Source organism: Clarias gariepinus, chromosome 14 (genome assembly GCF_024256425.1).
Source record: "Clarias gariepinus isolate MV-2021 ecotype Netherlands chromosome 14, CGAR_prim_01v2, whole genome shotgun sequence".
NCBI classification, from domain to species: domain Eukaryota; kingdom Metazoa; phylum Chordata; class Actinopteri; order Siluriformes; family Clariidae; genus Clarias; species Clarias gariepinus.
In genome coordinates this window covers 26,048,039-26,066,373 of record NC_071113.1, presented here as the reverse complement: position 1 = coordinate 26,066,373, position 18,335 = coordinate 26,048,039, and the positions used below count along the sequence as shown (strand labels likewise).

At 36.6% G+C, this 18,335-nt stretch overlaps 1 protein-coding gene across 1 annotated transcript; it reads left to right on the top strand.

Annotated features, from left to right (window-relative positions):
* The first annotated feature begins 3,900 nt into the window (after positions 1-3,900).
* On the top strand, positions 3,901-18,335 carry fh (fumarate hydratase). The gene is made up of 10 exons (XM_053512052.1): positions 3,901-4,060; positions 4,647-4,781; positions 6,027-6,137; positions 6,937-7,113; positions 8,197-8,379; positions 8,938-9,103; positions 10,098-10,301; positions 11,555-11,682; positions 12,625-12,778; positions 17,911-18,335. The coding sequence occupies exons 1-10, from the start codon at positions 3,938-3,940 to the stop codon at positions 18,051-18,053; spliced, it is 1,524 nt and encodes a 507-aa protein (XP_053368027.1). The 5' UTR covers positions 3,901-3,937; the 3' UTR covers positions 18,054-18,335.

Genomic DNA, 18,335 nt, shown 5'->3' with positions numbered 1-18,335 from the left:
AAAAGAAGAAAAATGAAGAAAAATGCGAGAAAGAAAGAAAGAAAGAGTAAAAAAATAAAATTGTAGAAAAGAAAGAAAGAAAAAAAAAATAATTTTAAACATTTATTAACTTATTGATGTTGCTGTTTTATTAGCAGCAGCAGCAGCAACAAAAACACTAACTTTTATTAGTAGGAGTAGTATTGCAGACAGTAGTAAAAGGGTTCCTCGATAGTTTTTTAAACTGTTCTTTGTATATAGTTTAAGGTTCTTATCTATCTTTAAAAAGTTTTACTTTTTTACTTTAGCCTACTTGATAGGAACTTTAATAGAAAGCCTTATTTCTTTTAATCTTTCAAAAGAAAAACCCAACATTGTCCCCGTACCATAATAATCTACTGTACTGAATATACATACTATTCCTGTCCACGTTATTAGGAACGTCTGTTCACCTATTGATTTATTTTTATTAACGATTTTGTGTAAATTCTCCAGACTGTTGTGTCTGAAATTCCCACGAGATAGTTAACGAAGTGCGCTAATTAGCGCATCTGGTTCCAACTTTAATGCCATGAAAGAAATCATAGAGATCAGACTTTTCCTTATTCTGATGTTTGATGTAAACATTTACTAAAGCTCCTAAACTGGATTTACAGGAATTTTGGATGGCTTGCATATTATGGCTGATTAGGTAACTGATGGGCAGGCGTGCAAGTGTTCTTAATTAAGTGGACGTAATAAGTGTGTATAATTCGGTAAGTCTAACACTAGGACAGTTGAAGAAATCAATTGTTGAGGAATAAAAACACTTTTTTTTTAAATCACGTATAGCATAAAAACAAACAAAAGATAAATAAGTAAAGTAAATTATGAATAAAAATTTATATGTATAATTACATTACTCTTATATTTATTTTCGTAGAAGAAACTGTTTATAACCACAACCAGGAAAAGTTTCGAACTGAGCACCAAAGGGACTAAATGACTAATAAAAAAATCAGATCAAATAAATCTACTGCAAGCGAAAAACCTCAACATTAAGCAAACATCCCCATCAGTGCGTTATCCAGTGGTTAAGCTGACTGCTTTAAGATTCAAGGACAGTAACAATAGTTGCTATCATCCATTCATGGCCTGACAAAGCGGTTTGTAAACAAAGTGTAAGTTTGATGAGGTCAAGAGAAACTCATCACACTGCTAATACACACACGCGCGCGCGCACGCACGCACACACACACACACACACACACACACACCGCGCGTGCTGGACGTTCTGATTCTAAAAATAAAAAAAAAACACAGAATAAAAAAAAATATATATATAGCGTAATAACTTAGAAAATAAATGGTAAAAAACGAGCAAAAAATTGCGCAAGAAATTGTCATCAATGAACATCACGTGACTATTTGGTAACTGATTTACCGCAAACAGATCTTCTGCAACATAAGCTTGTAAGTAGTATATAAGCAAACATATGAAAAATATTCATTAATTTATTCATTTGTTCGTTGTCTTTTATGATTCACAATCTCGATTTTAATTCATGGTCAGGTGCTGTCAACATCAATCAATTTGCATTAACATTTAAGCATGAGAGTCTCACTGAAAGTCCAGTCAACCAATGATTAATGTGCTGTCGATTATCATTAAAGCTCCTCTCCATTCTATCAGAAACGGATCCATTACAATAACTGCTTTGAAATGTGGAAAAGGTAGAAGAACTGCGATATTATCACATCATACATAAAAGAGTTAAGATGTCATTTAGGAAACAGAGTAAACTAACTCACGCCACTCAGTGGTGCTCACTTGCAATCACAGAAAGCGGACGAGCACACATTACAGAAACACTAACTCCAAATCAAACAGTAGGTACATTGAGATTGTAATGTTCGGGTAAACGTTTGATTAACTTTTTATAACAACAACAACAAAAACAACAACAACAACAATAATAATAATAATAATAATAATAATAATAAAATACTGTAAACAGTCCACGTAGTGTGCCAATTCCGCAAAGTGTTAAAAAAAAACATATTGCTTTTTTTTATATATGACTTTTTCATACACAATACGGAATTTGAACACATGGACTGTTTACAGTTTTTAGATATTTTAATAATATTTTCATATTCTGCTTTTAATTCTATTTTCAATATATACTTTTTGTTATCTATTCTTTTTAGACCTTATTTATTTTATTATTATTATTTTTTTGTGGCATTCATTAAAAGACAGCAAAGGAAGAATTTTATTGTACCGGGGGAACATGTTTCTTCATTGTGCATATGACAGTAAAACCTGAAACTTAGTTACCTGAGAAAGGTAAATAAAAGAAAGGGTTTGGCTGTATATCGGTCAGAACTCACTCTTTCAATGATATCTTTACGTTTCATACATTGGAGGACCAGCCTCAAATAAGGTCCTGTCTGTCTGTATGTCTGTCCTGCCAGATTTTGTCACAGCATCACGCAAAATTGTGCGTGTGTGTGTGTGTACTTGCTGTTCTTATCTTAAAGGTTATATATATATATATATATATATATATATATATATATATATATATATATATATATATATATATAAACTTTATATAACTTAAACTGTAAAACTGTAAAAACCGTAAACCGAAAGCGAGCGTCCTTTACCAAATAGATTATCTGACATTAATTATACACATCAAGTTTGTTTTAAATCGTGTCATATTTAATTCATTAATAATAATAATTGATTAATTAATAAAATATAGTAAAACAGAATCACGTATGGCATTAACAATATTATTTCATTAATGTACACAGAACTTTAGTGTCATGATTGTTCTTATTATATTAGTCTATAATTTTGATATGCCGCTTGTGTGTCACTTCTAATTGTTTCCCCTGAACAAGCTCTATTGTGTGTCAAATCAACCCTCACTTCCGGACTCTGTAAATTCCTTTTTATCAAGTGCCTTATACCACCATTGTCCAGTGAGTTGACTGATTAGGATGAACTATGCATACTCACGTAAATGAGGTGTTTATTAAGTAATCTAGAAACATTTCCAAATTCTTCATTGTGAAGCATTAACAACCAATTAACAGTAGTGAGCATAAAGGCACTATCATGCATATATATATATATATATATATATATATATATATATACTTATTTATATATTTATCATCATCATCAAAAGCGGACCTTGTCTTGGTGAGATTGCTTTATCAGTAAAATCCAATACATTGTTACAGCAGCAGCTGTTCTGCATGCATCTTTGCATATTGGACACCCTATATTCTACTTCTGACACCTGACCATCACTAAACATCACAGTCCCGATTTAGTCTTTGTAAATAATCTCCCCACTTCCGGGAAGGCTTTCTCCTAGATTTGGAGCAGGCCATTGAGATTTGTGATCATCCGGTCACAGGAGCATTAGCAAGCCCAGACAGGAGGCCTGGTCTTGCATTTCAGTTCATCGGGAGTTTGTAAAGTACACTCCAGTTCAACCACTTCAACCTTCGCAAACCATGCCTTGCATGGACGTCACATGCTGGAGCATGTTTGGGTCTCTTAGTTCCAGTAAAGGGAAATTGTAATGATACAGAATACAAAGACATTCTGTTTTAGGGAGGTTTTGGGAACATATGTAGCTCACAGGGGACCTACTCAATATTAGGCAGGTGATCATACGGCTTATGTATGCTTAAAATGCTTTTTTCTGATTTCATTAAGCGATAAAAAATTTACAGGCAAAGTGGCACTTAATTAAATAAAGTGACTATATTTAAATAAATGTACAAGTATAAAGGCTGTAACTCCATTTCCATTACAATTGTGAACGTAGACCCCTGAGTCACTTTGAGACGCACCCGGTGTCTCCACTATATGTGTCCGCCCCTAATATATCCGTGCTGGTTGGCTCACATTGGTTCCGCCCCTGTGTTAGAACCTGAGCTAAGCACAGCCATGTACCGCACCGCGCTCAGACGCTTGCAGCGATTCCAAAGCCACTCCTCGGCTCTGCAGCGCTGCGTCGCCGCTCAAACACACAGCCGGACGCCTGCGTTATCCCACAGCTGCCTCAGGATGGTAAGGTCATCTTTTTGCAATGTTTATAATCAACCTTTATTGTCCTGTACAGCTCCAGATGACCTTTTTCTATTACCTAGCCTAGCATAGGTGATATTAGCAACCATAACCGTTTTCGTACAACTTCCGCCTTTTGTGCTTAATATTGGCTAGTTTTGACCAATCCCGCGTTGAAGGAGTGCGTTTTACCCAATCGTGTCGCAGGTGGAACCCGGGATAGGCCAATCACCGTGTAGGGGGTGGGATTTGTCGAAAACGGATAGGGAAAAAATATGGTTATCAAATTAGCATGGAGTAAATGAAATAAATTGGCATGTTTGGGGGTTTATTCGAGCCTCGTTTATTTTAATGAGTAATATATGCATGAGTGCAAAAAGTAAGTCAATTTTTTGCATGACATTCTTAATAGAAATGTTTTAAAAAGTTTGAAACAAGGTCAAAGTCTGATTGTGTAACTTAGGTAGTTAAGCAAATGCCATAACACTTTTGTATCATGCCTGATGGGTCAGAAAAGCAATTTAAGGTTTCAGAGATTTGTTACATCTAACTCTCTACAACACAATCTCATTATCCCTCTGACTCTTAGGCGAGTTCGGAGTCTTACAGAATCGAAAAGGACACCTTTGGAGAGCTGAAAGTGCCAAGTGACAAATATTACGGAGCTCAAACCGTGCGTTCGACCATGAACTTCAAAATTGGTGGAGTGACCGAGAGAATGCCGGTAAGTCCTAAAACAGAACGTTGTGGAAAGTGTGTTTGTGTTTTGCTGAATAATGTACAGATAAATGGCGTGAGTTCCACGAGAATAAAATATACAATACCGGTCAAAAGTTTTGACACACTCAATAATTCAATAATTAGTGATTTGTTTTCTACATTTAAAAAATACTGGAAATGTCAAAACTATTAAATAAAACATATGGAATGCAACAACAACAAAAGTCAGTTTTTATTTTCATGAAGGTCAAGAACAGTATTGTCAAGTGCATTTGCAAAACCCATCAAGCACCATGATGAAACTGTCTCTCATGAAGACCTTCCCAGGAAAGCAAGACTAAAACTTACCGCTGCTGCAGAGAAGAAGTTCATTTAGAGTCACCAGCCTCAGAAATCACCAAATAACAAACAGCACCTCAGATTAGAGCCGTTATGAAGGATTTACAGAGCATAAGTAGCAGATACATTTCCAGATCAACTGTTCAAATGAGATTATTGTATATTTTGGACACCTCAGAATTGTTTTACAGTGTTAAAAGAAATATACATCAGGTAAGACCATGGAATTAGAGGAGGTGTCCAAACTTTTGACTGGAAGTGTAGATACACCAATAAACACTAAGTGATTCATGAACGAAAAGGTTACATTTATTAATCCTTTTTAGTCATATCCAGATTCTTAGCAGTTTTTACTTGAACTTTAAACTGCACGATATATGCATTTTTTTAATTTAAGTATTGTGTATATTAAAATCTTAATGTAAGTAAAAAATGCTAAAACAGTTTGTCTGAAATAGGAAAAAAAATTAATCTTCCAAATGTCCAACAGTAAAATCTATAATGCTAAAGAAAAATTATTATTGTCCTTTAAAACAATATCTATTTATTCGTTTTAGTTATTTAGTGGAAACTGTAATTTCTGAACATAGAAAATTTACTCAGTTTTAAGACTTTTGAAGGAAATGAAGAGGCATAAATAAAAAAATTTAAAAAAATCCAAAACAACTGTAGGTTTAAGTGATCAGTGGTGTTTGGCCCAAAATCAGCTTTTGAAGTTTACGTTACCCTTACAGTAAGTCTCTCATAGATTATTTTGGCTAGAGAGATTTTTAGAAAGAGCAAAAGTATTGGGGCAGTATCTAAATATTTATAGTGTGTGCTTTAGTAGCACATGTGTCAGGGTGTGTCGTTCTCTTTAACTTCTATCACTGACTGAATTTGTGTGTTTGTGTCTGTGTGTGTGATTCAGATCCAGGTGATTAAAGCATTTGGGATTCTGAAGAGAGCAGCCGCTGAGGTGAATAAGGACTACGGCTTGGACATCAAGATTGCTGACGCTATCGTTCAGGCCGCAGATGAGGTACAATAAAAAGATTACAAGACATCATAACCCTGCAGGAAAAGGCAGAAAATCAATTCAAAATCAATTCAATTCAATAGACATTGTTTTACATTGTAGGTATGGAACGACAATCGCCCCCTTAAAGTCTCGGTTCAGAGATCACGGCCTTAATCGTCCGCGTTAATCTAACAAATGATTGTTTGCGAATATCCTCTGCAATCTTTTTAAGGCCTTTTCCGTAGCGATATTTAATTTTACATGCTTTTTTTATGCTAAAATAATTAAGAACAAAATATTATGATAATTTTGTTAACATAAATATTAATTAAACTCACAGCTATCTCATCAACTAAATTTCCATATAAAATTTGTACTGTAGAGATAATACAGAGCAACCATAGAGGACAATGCAGCTTGCGATAATTAATTATTGCTGTACTTACCGTAAAGTACTGATGCCAAAGAAAGCGAGAGTGCATACCAAAGAAAATCCGCTTGCATGAATTACAGTACATTATAAGGATAACATTGGTATTTTATATTTGAGCACTGTGGGAAACAAAGCAGGTTTTTTTTTACTTTTTAAGGGGTAATGTATTAAGCTGAGTATAAATTTAAATGATGTTTTTGGGGCATATTTAAGGCCTAAACTATAAAAATAGACATTTATTTATTTATTTATTTATTTATTTATTACCACATCCAAAATTCACGTTTGGAAGAAAATGAAAGTATCTGTCACTTTGCTCCTGTTTGGAAGATTTAAGAATTGATGAGGCGTCTCGCGCACTCTTCAAACTGTGTATCCATGCTCCAGGTGTCTGCTGGGAAACTGGACGAGCACTTCCCCCTGGTGGTGTGGCAGACAGGCTCAGGAACACAGACCAACATGAATGTCAACGAGGTGATCAGCAACCGGGCCATCGAGATCCTCGGGGGCAAACTGGGCAGCAAAGACCCTGTGCATCCCAACGACCACGTCAACAAGAGTCAGGTGGGCAGCTGTGTGAAAAGCGTCGCATCACACAACGTCACTCGGCTCAACCTTAATTCTCAGCAGCTTTAATGCATAGAAGCAGCTTAGTGCGTATTTTAGTTACTTGTTAGGTTTTAACATTTTGTTCAATATTTGATTTTAGTTTTCCTTTTTTTGGCATTGTTGCATTATTATTGCATAGTTATTTTTTTTTATTATTTTATCGTTTTATTTAATCTTTTTTATTTTAAAGCAGTGAGCTGCATTCTGTGTATGAAAAGTGCTATATACAGTACTATGCAAAAATATTAATCCCCCTCATTTCTTCATATTTTGCTTCCAAAGAGACGGACTTTTGTGTATTTTTAGCGAAGTCTTGAGGAAAAGTTCTTAAGGCTTCCTGAAGGATTTCATTTTCACTTCAGTCCCTGTACCTGAGCAGGTTCAGAGAAATGTTTTTTGTTTGTTAAGCCACACAGTGACCTATGAATCATTCAAGATGATGACCGATGATCAGGCCGGTGATTAGTATACTGGTGATGCTGAATGCTGAGTGACTGGAACAGACGAGAGGGGAAATGAGGTTGCTGCTGAGACTGTTACATAAATGATCTTACTTTAAATTGTATCTTTAGCAATTTAACAGTAAAGGTTTGTTCAAATTTCTTTAATTTAATTTAAATCTAAATAAATATGAAGAAGTGCGGGCTTTTGCACAGTGCTGTAAGTAATAATATTACATTACACCACCTTGGCCCTACAGAAGATTTTTTTCCCCCCGCTTCATAATGACCCTTATACATATGATATTTAATTTTTTTTAATTGTCTTTTTTTTTTTTTTTAAAGAAAATGATTGTGACTCGCACTAGTATCAGTTTAATTGGTGCATACGTTTTGCAAAGAAACACTCTTTATGCTGATCAATAAATATGTTAAATATTAACTCAAATATTAATCTTAAAAAAAAAATATATATATATATATATATATAATTTTTATTATTAATTTTTTTTTTAAATATCTCCTGATAATTTCTTTCAATTACTGGCTTTAAACAAGCATAAAGTTTCATTTGTTTGTGTGTGTGGTTATGTTTCAGAGCTCCAACGACACGTTCCCCACTGCCATGCACATTGCTGCAGCTAAAGAGGTGCACGAGGTGCTGCTGCCCGGCCTGAAGGAGCTCCACGACGCTCTCGCCGCCAAGGCCGATGAATTTAAGGATATCATCAAGATTGGTCGCACGCACACACAGGACGCTGTGCCTCTTTCACTTGGACAGGTAGAAAAAAGATGGGATTCACTTACAGAATATGTGTATAGTGTCTTATTTTTTTTTATAGTGTCTTATCACAAATTGATGGCAGTTTAAGGGAACTGTTAAACTGGTAAAGAGTTGCTTGGTAAAGAGCTAGGTCTACAGAAGAAAGTGAGCAGCAGTAAGGGGTTGAACATCTCTCTTTATGATGCAATATTGTCCAGGATAAAACTGATTTCTCTAATAATAAACAGCGGTCAAGTCAGACAGGGACTTTTGATGAAGCTGACTGAAGTCTGACCACGGCTCCGGCGAACTGAAAAAATGTTTCACCCAGATGGTATCCAAGCACTAGTGAAACACTGGGATAAGTGCATTAGTGTAGCCGGGGATTATATAGTAAAATAAAAAAATAGATAGTTCCCACCCTCATAACTGAAAAAGGCTGAAGCCAAGATAAGGAGAGTTCTCAGTCAAAGGGAAAAATTTGGGTGATAATTATAATATTTGTCTTTGTTTTACCACAATTTAACATTTTCGGTTGTATTTTAGGTTCCCTAATGGGTGTGTGTGTGTGTGTAGGAGTTTGGAGGTTATGTACAGCAGGTGAAATACAGTATTGAGCGAGTGAAGGCGGCAATGCCCCGTGTGTACGAGCTGGCAGCAGGTGGCACCGCAGTTGGCACTGGATTGAACACTCGTATTGGTTTTGCTGAGAAAGTGGCTGACAGAGTTGCAGCTCTCACAGGTGACTCGCACGTGTATTATTGCACTCCTGTTTTTTTTTCTTTTATGTTTAAATAAATGATACAGGATTGATGGTAGCGCTCATCTTTATACATTTCAATAAGGGAAGCAAAGACGCCACTTGTATTCAGGAAAAACATCAGGGACAGACTGATATTCTGCAAAAGGTACAAGGAAAAAAAACCTTTCCCTGTATGACCGGTCACCTTGCAAAACATGCAAGAGTGCTAAGTTGCTTGGTAAACAAAACATAAAGAAAACGTGGCAAGAAAACTCCCCAGACTTTAATCCCTTTGGAAATTTGTGGTCAATCCTCAAGAGGCGGGTGGACAAACAAAAACTCCAAGCACTGCAATCAGTCAGGATGTGGCCCAGAAGCATATTAGGGTGAATTGCAGAGGTATTTAAAAAGAAGGGACAACACTGCAAATATTAGGTCTTTGCAAAAATTTTATGTAATTGCCAATAAAAAAAAAACCTTTGGCACTAATGAAATGCTTGTAATTATACTTCAGTATACCATAGTAACATCTGACAAAAAGATCTATATACACTGAAGCAGCAGACTCATTCGGCCAGGCCCATACACCGTTCAGTTCCCGATCAGAGCAAATTTGCTCCCTGCGGTGTGGAATCATCCTTGACATGGCTGAGCTCTTTACTGTATGTAGTCCATGTGTGATTAGAACGGAGCTCAAGTTTCCGATCCTGATCTTTGTATTCTACTTTGTATGAAGAACAGCTTGACATTTTAGCTGCAGTCTTTTTGTTTCTTGTGTTGATTTAATGATACTTTGATATTGGAAGCAATTTTTCTTCTGTATTTAAAATGAAACATGTAACCTCTCAAATATTCTCACTAAAGTGCTTCCAGGGTCAACTTTCTATTTCTAAATATTGTTCAAGTGTGTCCGTAACGTATGCATAGTTTGTGTCAGATCAAATAGTGTATAAGGAAAAACGCATGGATTGTAATAATGTTGTGTGATACCCAGGCCTGCCCTTTGTGACCGCACCAAATAAGTTCGAGGCTCTGGCGGCCCACGACGCCCTGGTGGAGTTGAGCGGAGCTTTGAACACGGTGGCTGTCAGCATGATGAAGATCGCCAACGATATCCGCTTCCTGGGCTCAGGGCCTCGCTCGGGTCTCGGAGAGCTCATCCTGCCAGAGAACGAGCCCGGCTCCAGCATCATGCCCGGTAAGTGGCAGGGGCCAAGAACCAATCATATCACAAGACCCAGGAAGCAGTATGCATTTATATCAGTATCAAAGTGACCTGGCATTTTGTTGTGCTTTTATTTCTTGTCTTATGATAAGAAAAGGTGTTTGTTATTTAATATTTTAATTTAAAAAGAGAACATGCAGTGGGAGCATTTAAATCTTGAACTCTGCTGTAGGGCATCATGAGCTGATTTAGGTTTTTAAAACTTAAAAACCACAATAATTACAATAATATTAAGCACTTTAAAAATCCTAAACAGGAATTTTACAATTTTATTTTTTTGTGTGTATGATTTTTATTTTTTATTTTTTTTTAATCCAAAGAAACACTTGAAGCTAAAAAATTAGGTAATCCGAATATTCATTATCCATACATATGTTTAATTTATTTATTTACTTAATTATTTTTATTTTACTGTATTTTAAATGCTGTTTTTAGTTAATATTTATTGGTTTATAGAGGGGTAAATATCAAATTTGTAACATCTGATCCTTTACCATATTTAGCTTTTTATCATTATTTACTTTTTTTATTAGGGTGCCAGTATTTTTAGGTTTCTGATATCCAGTTGTGCTGTAATAAACTGCGTATTTTGCTCGAGCAGGTCTGTTTTAAGCTCATGCAGTACAACTGGTCTGGCTCCTCTTCTTCTTCTGGACCTTTGAAACACTTCTAAAGTTTCAAGTCTTCTTTTAGACACTCTGTGACCTTTGACCTCCACAGAATGACGCACTGCTGCATTCCTCACAAGGCTCTCCGTTTACTTCAATGCATTTGTGAAAGCTTGGACTTTAACTGGTGGCAATTTTATGTTTCATAATCTAATCTACAAACCGGGATTTTTGATTGTGTAGAATAACAAAAGCACAGTTATAAAGGTAAAAACTGGCTTTATTTCTACACTAATGCACTTATCCCAGTGTTTCACTAGCACTTTGATACTATCAAGGTGGAAAAGTTTTCTCAGTACGCCAGAGCCACAATCGGACTTTCTGCTTCACGTCATCATCACCGATAAAACGCTCGTCTTCCAGGAACCCCTTTAATGGGGGAAAAAAACCAGGCTGTTTTGATCACCAGAAAGATTGTATATAGAAATAATGTAGTTTTTGTGTCCTGTTATTCTATATAATCTAAACTCTTAATAATAAAACTCGATCTTTCTGATATTACAGGTGTTAATGAACATTTGTGTGTTTTGTGTGTGTGCGCGCGTGTGTATGAACCAGGTAAAGTGAATCCTACTCAGTGTGAGGCCATGACCATGGTGGCTGCGCAGGTGATGGGGAACCACGTTGCCGTCACCATCGGAGGAAGCAACGGACACTTCGAGCTCAACGTGTTCAAGCCAATGATTGTTCGTATCTTCTTTCACCACAAACTCAGTGCTGCTCATTTCTGAAACTGTGTTACTTTTACAACACAATAGGACTGCAGTGGATATTTAATTAATTTTATTTTTAACTACTGTATGGTACAATAGTTAAAATTAGGGATGCACAGCGAAGTTCTGTGCTGGTTTTTTAAAATGATATTTTGCCCTGTACTGATACTGATATTTATTATGGCTTTATTGTTAGAGAAACAAAAATCTTTATTATAAAAGTACACTGAACTGTTTTTAAGCCCTTCATCACACTTCACCTTTGAACGTGCACAAATTCAGTCGATTAAATTTATGAAATAACCTTTTAATGTAACCACATTTCACATAAAAGATTCCTTTTCTGAACAGTAACTGTTTCAAAAGCCTTTTTGGCCTGCTCTACAGCTACGTACTCAATAAGGAGAATTTTCCAATAGCCCCTCAGAAAGCTTTCTGTGAAGCTTCCGTTACATTTAGTTTACATGTGTTAAATGTAAAAGCAATTAGGAAATATAAAAATCTTGCTTATAGTACTGTACTACTTCTTGATATGCACTACCGCTTAAAAGTTTGGGATCAAACAGCACTTAAGATGCCATTAATACATGAAAATAACCATATAAGAGGTGGAAAGAGCAAATATCCTCCACCAAGGGGCGACTATTGAGTCATTTATCGATTTGATTTAAATGTCTCTTGAAGAACATGGCATTTAAAGCTTTAGGATGAGCAAAATTACATAATTTAAAGGTATGTTGAATTAAGAAAATCAGACAATGCTTGATTAAATTCTATTTGAATATTTATGTACTGTGTGTCCTGATGTGCTGCAGAAGCCCATTATATGGTTTATATCTACACATTTGAGGTGTGCCATCCTCAAGAATTTAACTTTGTTCATATTTCTTTGCTCATCTCCATCTCCCTGGACAGATAAAGAACGTCCTGAACTCCGCCCGGTTGCTAGGTGATGCCTCAGTTTCTTTCACGAAAAACTGCGTGGTTGGAATCGAGGCCAACACGGATCGGATAAACAAACTTATGAATGAATCTCTGATGCTCGTCACCGCTCTCAACCCTCACATAGGTAAGTACATTCATCAGCCACCAGAGGGCGCTCCTTTACAAGGTTTAGTCAACAGTCAAAGTTTAATTTTTGTTACTTATACATACGTCCACACTTTACTTATATAAGGTGTCCCGAATGTCTCCACGTGTGGTATGTGTGGTACCACTGTGTGGTATGTGTTTCATTGTTCGTCTCTCTTGGTCTAAATCTAGGTGATGAAATTTAAATGAACTAAAATACAAATAAAAAAAAAAATTATTAAATGGGACAGTAGAAGAGGCAACCAATTACCACTTTGTCCTTGGTGAGCAAGCCGAGGGTGACAGTGGCAGAGAAAACACTCCCTCAGATGGCAATAAGAAGAAACCTTGAGAGGAATCCGACTCAGCAGGGAACCCATCCTTATTTGGGTGGTTATGGATAGCAGGAAGTGTTTTGAAGTCATACTCTGTAGCTGAAAGTTCAGTATAACAGATGATGTTTTTATGTTAATATGGAGTCCAGTTTATTATTTTTGGAGGCTCGGGTACAAAACTGTAGGAAACAAACTACCTAAACTGTAAGTTTGGAGAAGAACGATCAATAAATACGACATAAATTATCTGCACTCTGGCTGTAGGATTTATTTTAATTAACTTTTAAAAAAGACGAATACGGGCCTCCAAATGGAGAAATTCTGATGGAACGAAATTAGGACTGAAGGAGGGATGCTTTAACACCCCAAAACACAATGTTTGCAGAGTGCCGACCATATGGGCAGAAGTGTGCAGATGTGCATCGTCATGTAAGATCACTACGCCCTCGTATATCAGTCCTCTGTGTTTAATCAGATGTTTAGGCTTCAGCTCTTTAATAAGCATCTCACTGTAACGAGCACTGTTGATTGTTTAACCTTTAATAATTTTCCAATACTGGCACGAGAGAATCCCAGAAAACTGTAAGTGTTAAATTTTTCGTCTGTTTCCATTTCAGACTCTGGCATTTACCCTTAGGCGCATCCGTGTCTCCTAACCAGTAATGATTCTCTTCAAGAAACCTTCCTTAGAGTATCGCTTCAAATTTGGTTTGCAAATATCCAAACGCCTCTGTTTATGCTCTCCGTGAGTTGTAAAGGCACCGCGTACACTAGGTATACTGTCAGACTACTAAAACCGACTGACTGCACGCTACTCTTCTGTTGTGCAAATCACAAGCCGGGCATCCATTTGACAGGGGAGACAGTAGACTTGAATGCTGTTAAGACGGTGCAGCCAACACAAATTTGAATATAACCTGGAGTGTGGACATTTTTAACTCACCCTCCGGTGTTTATAAATGTTTAACCATAAAGTATGAGTTTTTAAATTAATACAGTTCATGACTTACATTTTTATGTAGTAGCAACTTATTCTGAGAAACATTAGCTGCAGGATTAGTGACCTCAGCCAAGTCCCAGTTGATTTACTGGTAGCACCAACTTTTAGTTGGATTAATTAGTGTCCATGGACGGTAGACTATTTTTCGCAAATCTGGGGCACACATGAGCAATGCGAAAGTGTTCTGTCATATATAATATCTGGTGCTAATGTAATACATAAACCCAATGCAGTTTCAAACAGTCAAATTCCATAAACACTGAAACTGTTGTATGAAGGCATTCTACACCTAAACAGCACAACTATGTATTACAGGGAGTTGAATGATCTCATAACTGAACAGAGGGGGCGGACTGTGGCACAACCGATCATTCACTTTCACTGTCACCCTGCACTTAAACACACAGTCACGCCTCCAGTCCTTAATCTTTCTAATGATGGTGTCAATCACACCAAGTATTTATTTCTCACTATTCAAAAGAGCTCAACGCCCATCGGAATCGGTATAAAGTTTTTTTTTTTTTTTTTTCAGTCTGAAAGCAGTAGTTCAGTCAAAAATCTGTGGAAAAGACTTCACAAGGTGAAATATTGACATGGCGTACTATATAAATAAAACTACGAACATGCTGTCCTGAGCCGAAATATGCTTCTTTCATGCACACATCCCACTCGCAAGTAAAAGTTCTACTATTTTAAAGTTTGCTGACTCCCAAAAGTGAAAAGGGAGAAACTCTGATTTAGATATTCGGTTCAAGTGTCACTAAAATAAGGTAAAAGTTGAATTAGTAATTGGTTAATAAGATTTCTAACCCATTACTTTGATAACTAGTTGAAAAGTTAATAGGGCACATTTCCTGTTTGTTTCAGTAAAATACACAGTCATGGGAAAAAGAAAGTACACCCACCTTCCATTCTGTTTTTATTTATCAGGCATTAAAACAAATGATATCAGGTTACAACAAAGATTTCAATATTTTAGTCTTAGATTTTTTTTAACCAGGTGGGAAAAGATAAGTACACCCCATAATACAGTCTCATGTAGAACCACCATTAGCAAGGATAAAAGTAAATGTTTTCAGTTGGGACTTATCAGTTACTCTCCATTTTAGAGAAGCTAAGCTTTGTGGCACTCATCTGTACAACACTGATATTTCAGGGCATTATTTTATGAATAGGGTTTTTTATTTATTTATGTATTTATTTATTTTAAAAAAAAAATTGTGAGAGAGAGGCAAAGTGCCTTTTTCCTAGGCACTTAAATGAATGCCTTCAGTCTTTTCCTGATTGTGCTTTTGTAAATTTAAACGCCCAGTCCTGGGAAGATTGGCAACTATTTTATAATTTAAGGCTCTCCGTTTGTAGCTAGTCCTTTCTCACTGTAGAATAGCGAGTTTCAGAGTGTTTGGAGAAGGGCTTTAAAATTTTTAGAGATTGATAAGCAGCAGTAGATGTTTCCCTAAAGTCAAATCTGATGTCTTTTTTTTGGTCAGATGCAAACATATTGAAGTTCTTCAGAGAAACTGCAAAAAGTTATGCGTTTATAGAGGTGGTCACACTAACATTGTGTGCTCTATTATCGTGTGTTTGTCACGCATTTACCATGGCATTGTTTTGCCAATCTTGTGTAATATCAAAACATTTATTTCCATCCAATATTGCTTTAACTTTTTCCTGCGAGCTTGTATTGATGATGAGAGAGTCGAATCAATCAATAAAGTATTCTGTTTCACGTTGCGAAGACTTTTAATTGGGGTAAGGTCAGGATTCTGTGGTGTCTAGTTCATGTGTGAAAATTAATTCTTCTGATCACAGAACCACTCTTTTACCATTTGAGTCTTGTGATAATATGAATATTCCTGTGCAATCAGGAAAGAAAAACTCCATAGATAACCTGATCACTCAATGCATTCAGGTCGTCAGCTGACTTCATTTTATTGCCACGTAACGTTGCAGAGCCTAGACCTGAGCAACTTGAAGCGACTCCATATCGTAACACTGCCTCCAGAGCCTTGTACAGTGGCCACTATACATGATGGGTGCATCATTTCATGCGCTTCCCTTCTTACCTTGATGTGTCCAGTCACTCTGGAAGAGGATCTATCTGGATTCATCCATTACTCCAAAGTCCAATCTTTATGCTCCCTAGCAAACTGGAGACTTTTTTTCTAATTTGTTTTCCAACCACTAACATTTTATAAAATACTGTTCAATATTTTCTATGAGCACTGGATGTCTTCCAACATGGTTACTAACTGTACTGCATCAGTTAGCGGTTGCCAGCTGAAACATATTAAGTGCTCCAGTAATTATCAAGTCAAATGATATATGCGTATTTAATTCGAAAGGTGCCTTTTTTTTTTCGCCACGCAGCGCATTACATTTCAGTTTATTTCATATTAATAATTCTGTGGATTCACATATGGTACAGTATGTCAGAATAGTGTGCTTAACTTCTGAGGCTAGGATGGGGTGTGTGTGTGTGTGTGTGTGTGTGTTAGTGTTAGTGTTAAATAGGAGCAGCTAATATTCACTTAGTCTAGCAGGCCTTCACACTTACTAAGGACCTTCATCAGACTTGCAAATCCAGAAGTGACACATTGCCTATTCTTGGCATAGCCCAGCCAATCAGCCGTTAGTTCTGTCCCAGAGCAGCTGTCGAGAGCCTTTGAGAATCTTAACACACACTCTTGAAACATCCGGCACGGTTAACTGGCGTGGCGTAGAACACTGGTGTCCAATCGTATACACGAAGGGCTGATGGGGCTGCAGGTTGTTTTTGTTCCAGTCAAGCAGAAATCGCAGCTGTTTCCACCAGTTTAATTACTTGATCCTGGCCATCAGTCGACTAACAGGTGCTTGGGTGGACGAAAAAGCCTGCCATTAGACGAGACCAGGACTTAGCAGATGAGACTGCACACTTTTAATATAGAGATCAGTTTTTGGACATGACTTTTCCAGCCATTGAACGCAGGACATGAACTCAAACCCGATTGCTTTCTAGTGGAGTAATTGGATTCAGGAGCAAGCCGGCTTTAATGAGATAATGAGTATTTACTCTTGTGTGCAAGAGAAGTTTACCAGGGCTTAGGTTAGAGGGCTGTTACTGCTGGCTGAGTTAAACTGTGTAGGTATAGACAGTAATGTGAACAAGCACAGAAAACCTAGACTGGATTGTTTATAAAAAAAAAAAAAAGAAAAAACTAGCAAAATCAGCTTTAAACCTATAAAATCTAATTTAGTCACAGCACTTATGATTATGATTTTTGCTCCTTATTTGTTACACCAATACCCAAAAACCTATAATTTTGATAAAACTATGATAAAACAACATCCTATCTGGATCTAAATGGGCCAAAATAATAAAATGTGAATAAAGAAAGGTGACTATAGTGTAATATTACATTTATTACATGAATGAGGAGAAAGAAGAGATGTCCATAGAGCTGCTTTGTATCCAGAGAAGTGAAGCACATGTACTGTAGAGCCATTATCTCTGTGCAGACTGCAAAAATCTTAGACAGAACTAAAGAGCTGATCTCGTACGAGGTCTGAAAATCATTGGGATTAAAAGCTTGCCGACTCCAGGGTCTTTCAATTGTGCTAGTTTTGATGAAACTCCTCTTGTATATTCATGTTTCCATGTGAAAAAAAGATTTGTTTTTCTTATTTTTCTTTTGTGTAACTAGAGGTGGCTGTGTTTAGTTTTCCAGATTATAATTTTTTTAATCCGTTTATCGAACAGGCAGGGTTGTGTATTTATCACATGCATTTTTTCTGTCTTTCTTTCTTTGTCAGGTTATGACAAAGCTGCTACCATCGCTAAAACTGCACACAAAGAGGGTTCAACATTAAAAGCAGTCGCCATCAAGCTGGGCTATCTGACGGAGGAGCAGTTCGAACAGTGGGTCCGTCCCCAGGACATGCTCGGCCCCAAGTAAATTGTTCCCGTTCCAATGTGTGGAATGCTTCAGTGAGGCCGGTCTTTGTAAAATAAAACACTTTTCTTTAAGTCCAGGAATGTTTATTGAATTTACCAGCATTTAAGTATTTAAAAAGGATTCACAATCAGGAAAAAAAACACACTTATTCAAGAAAGATAAATGTCCTCTCAGACAATATGCCAAAACTTTTACTTTGTATCCAAGCACTTATCTGTTTTGTGTATAGTCAGTATTGTGTCTTGTCCTGTGCGTTATAACATTAAAATATGGTATTCTACA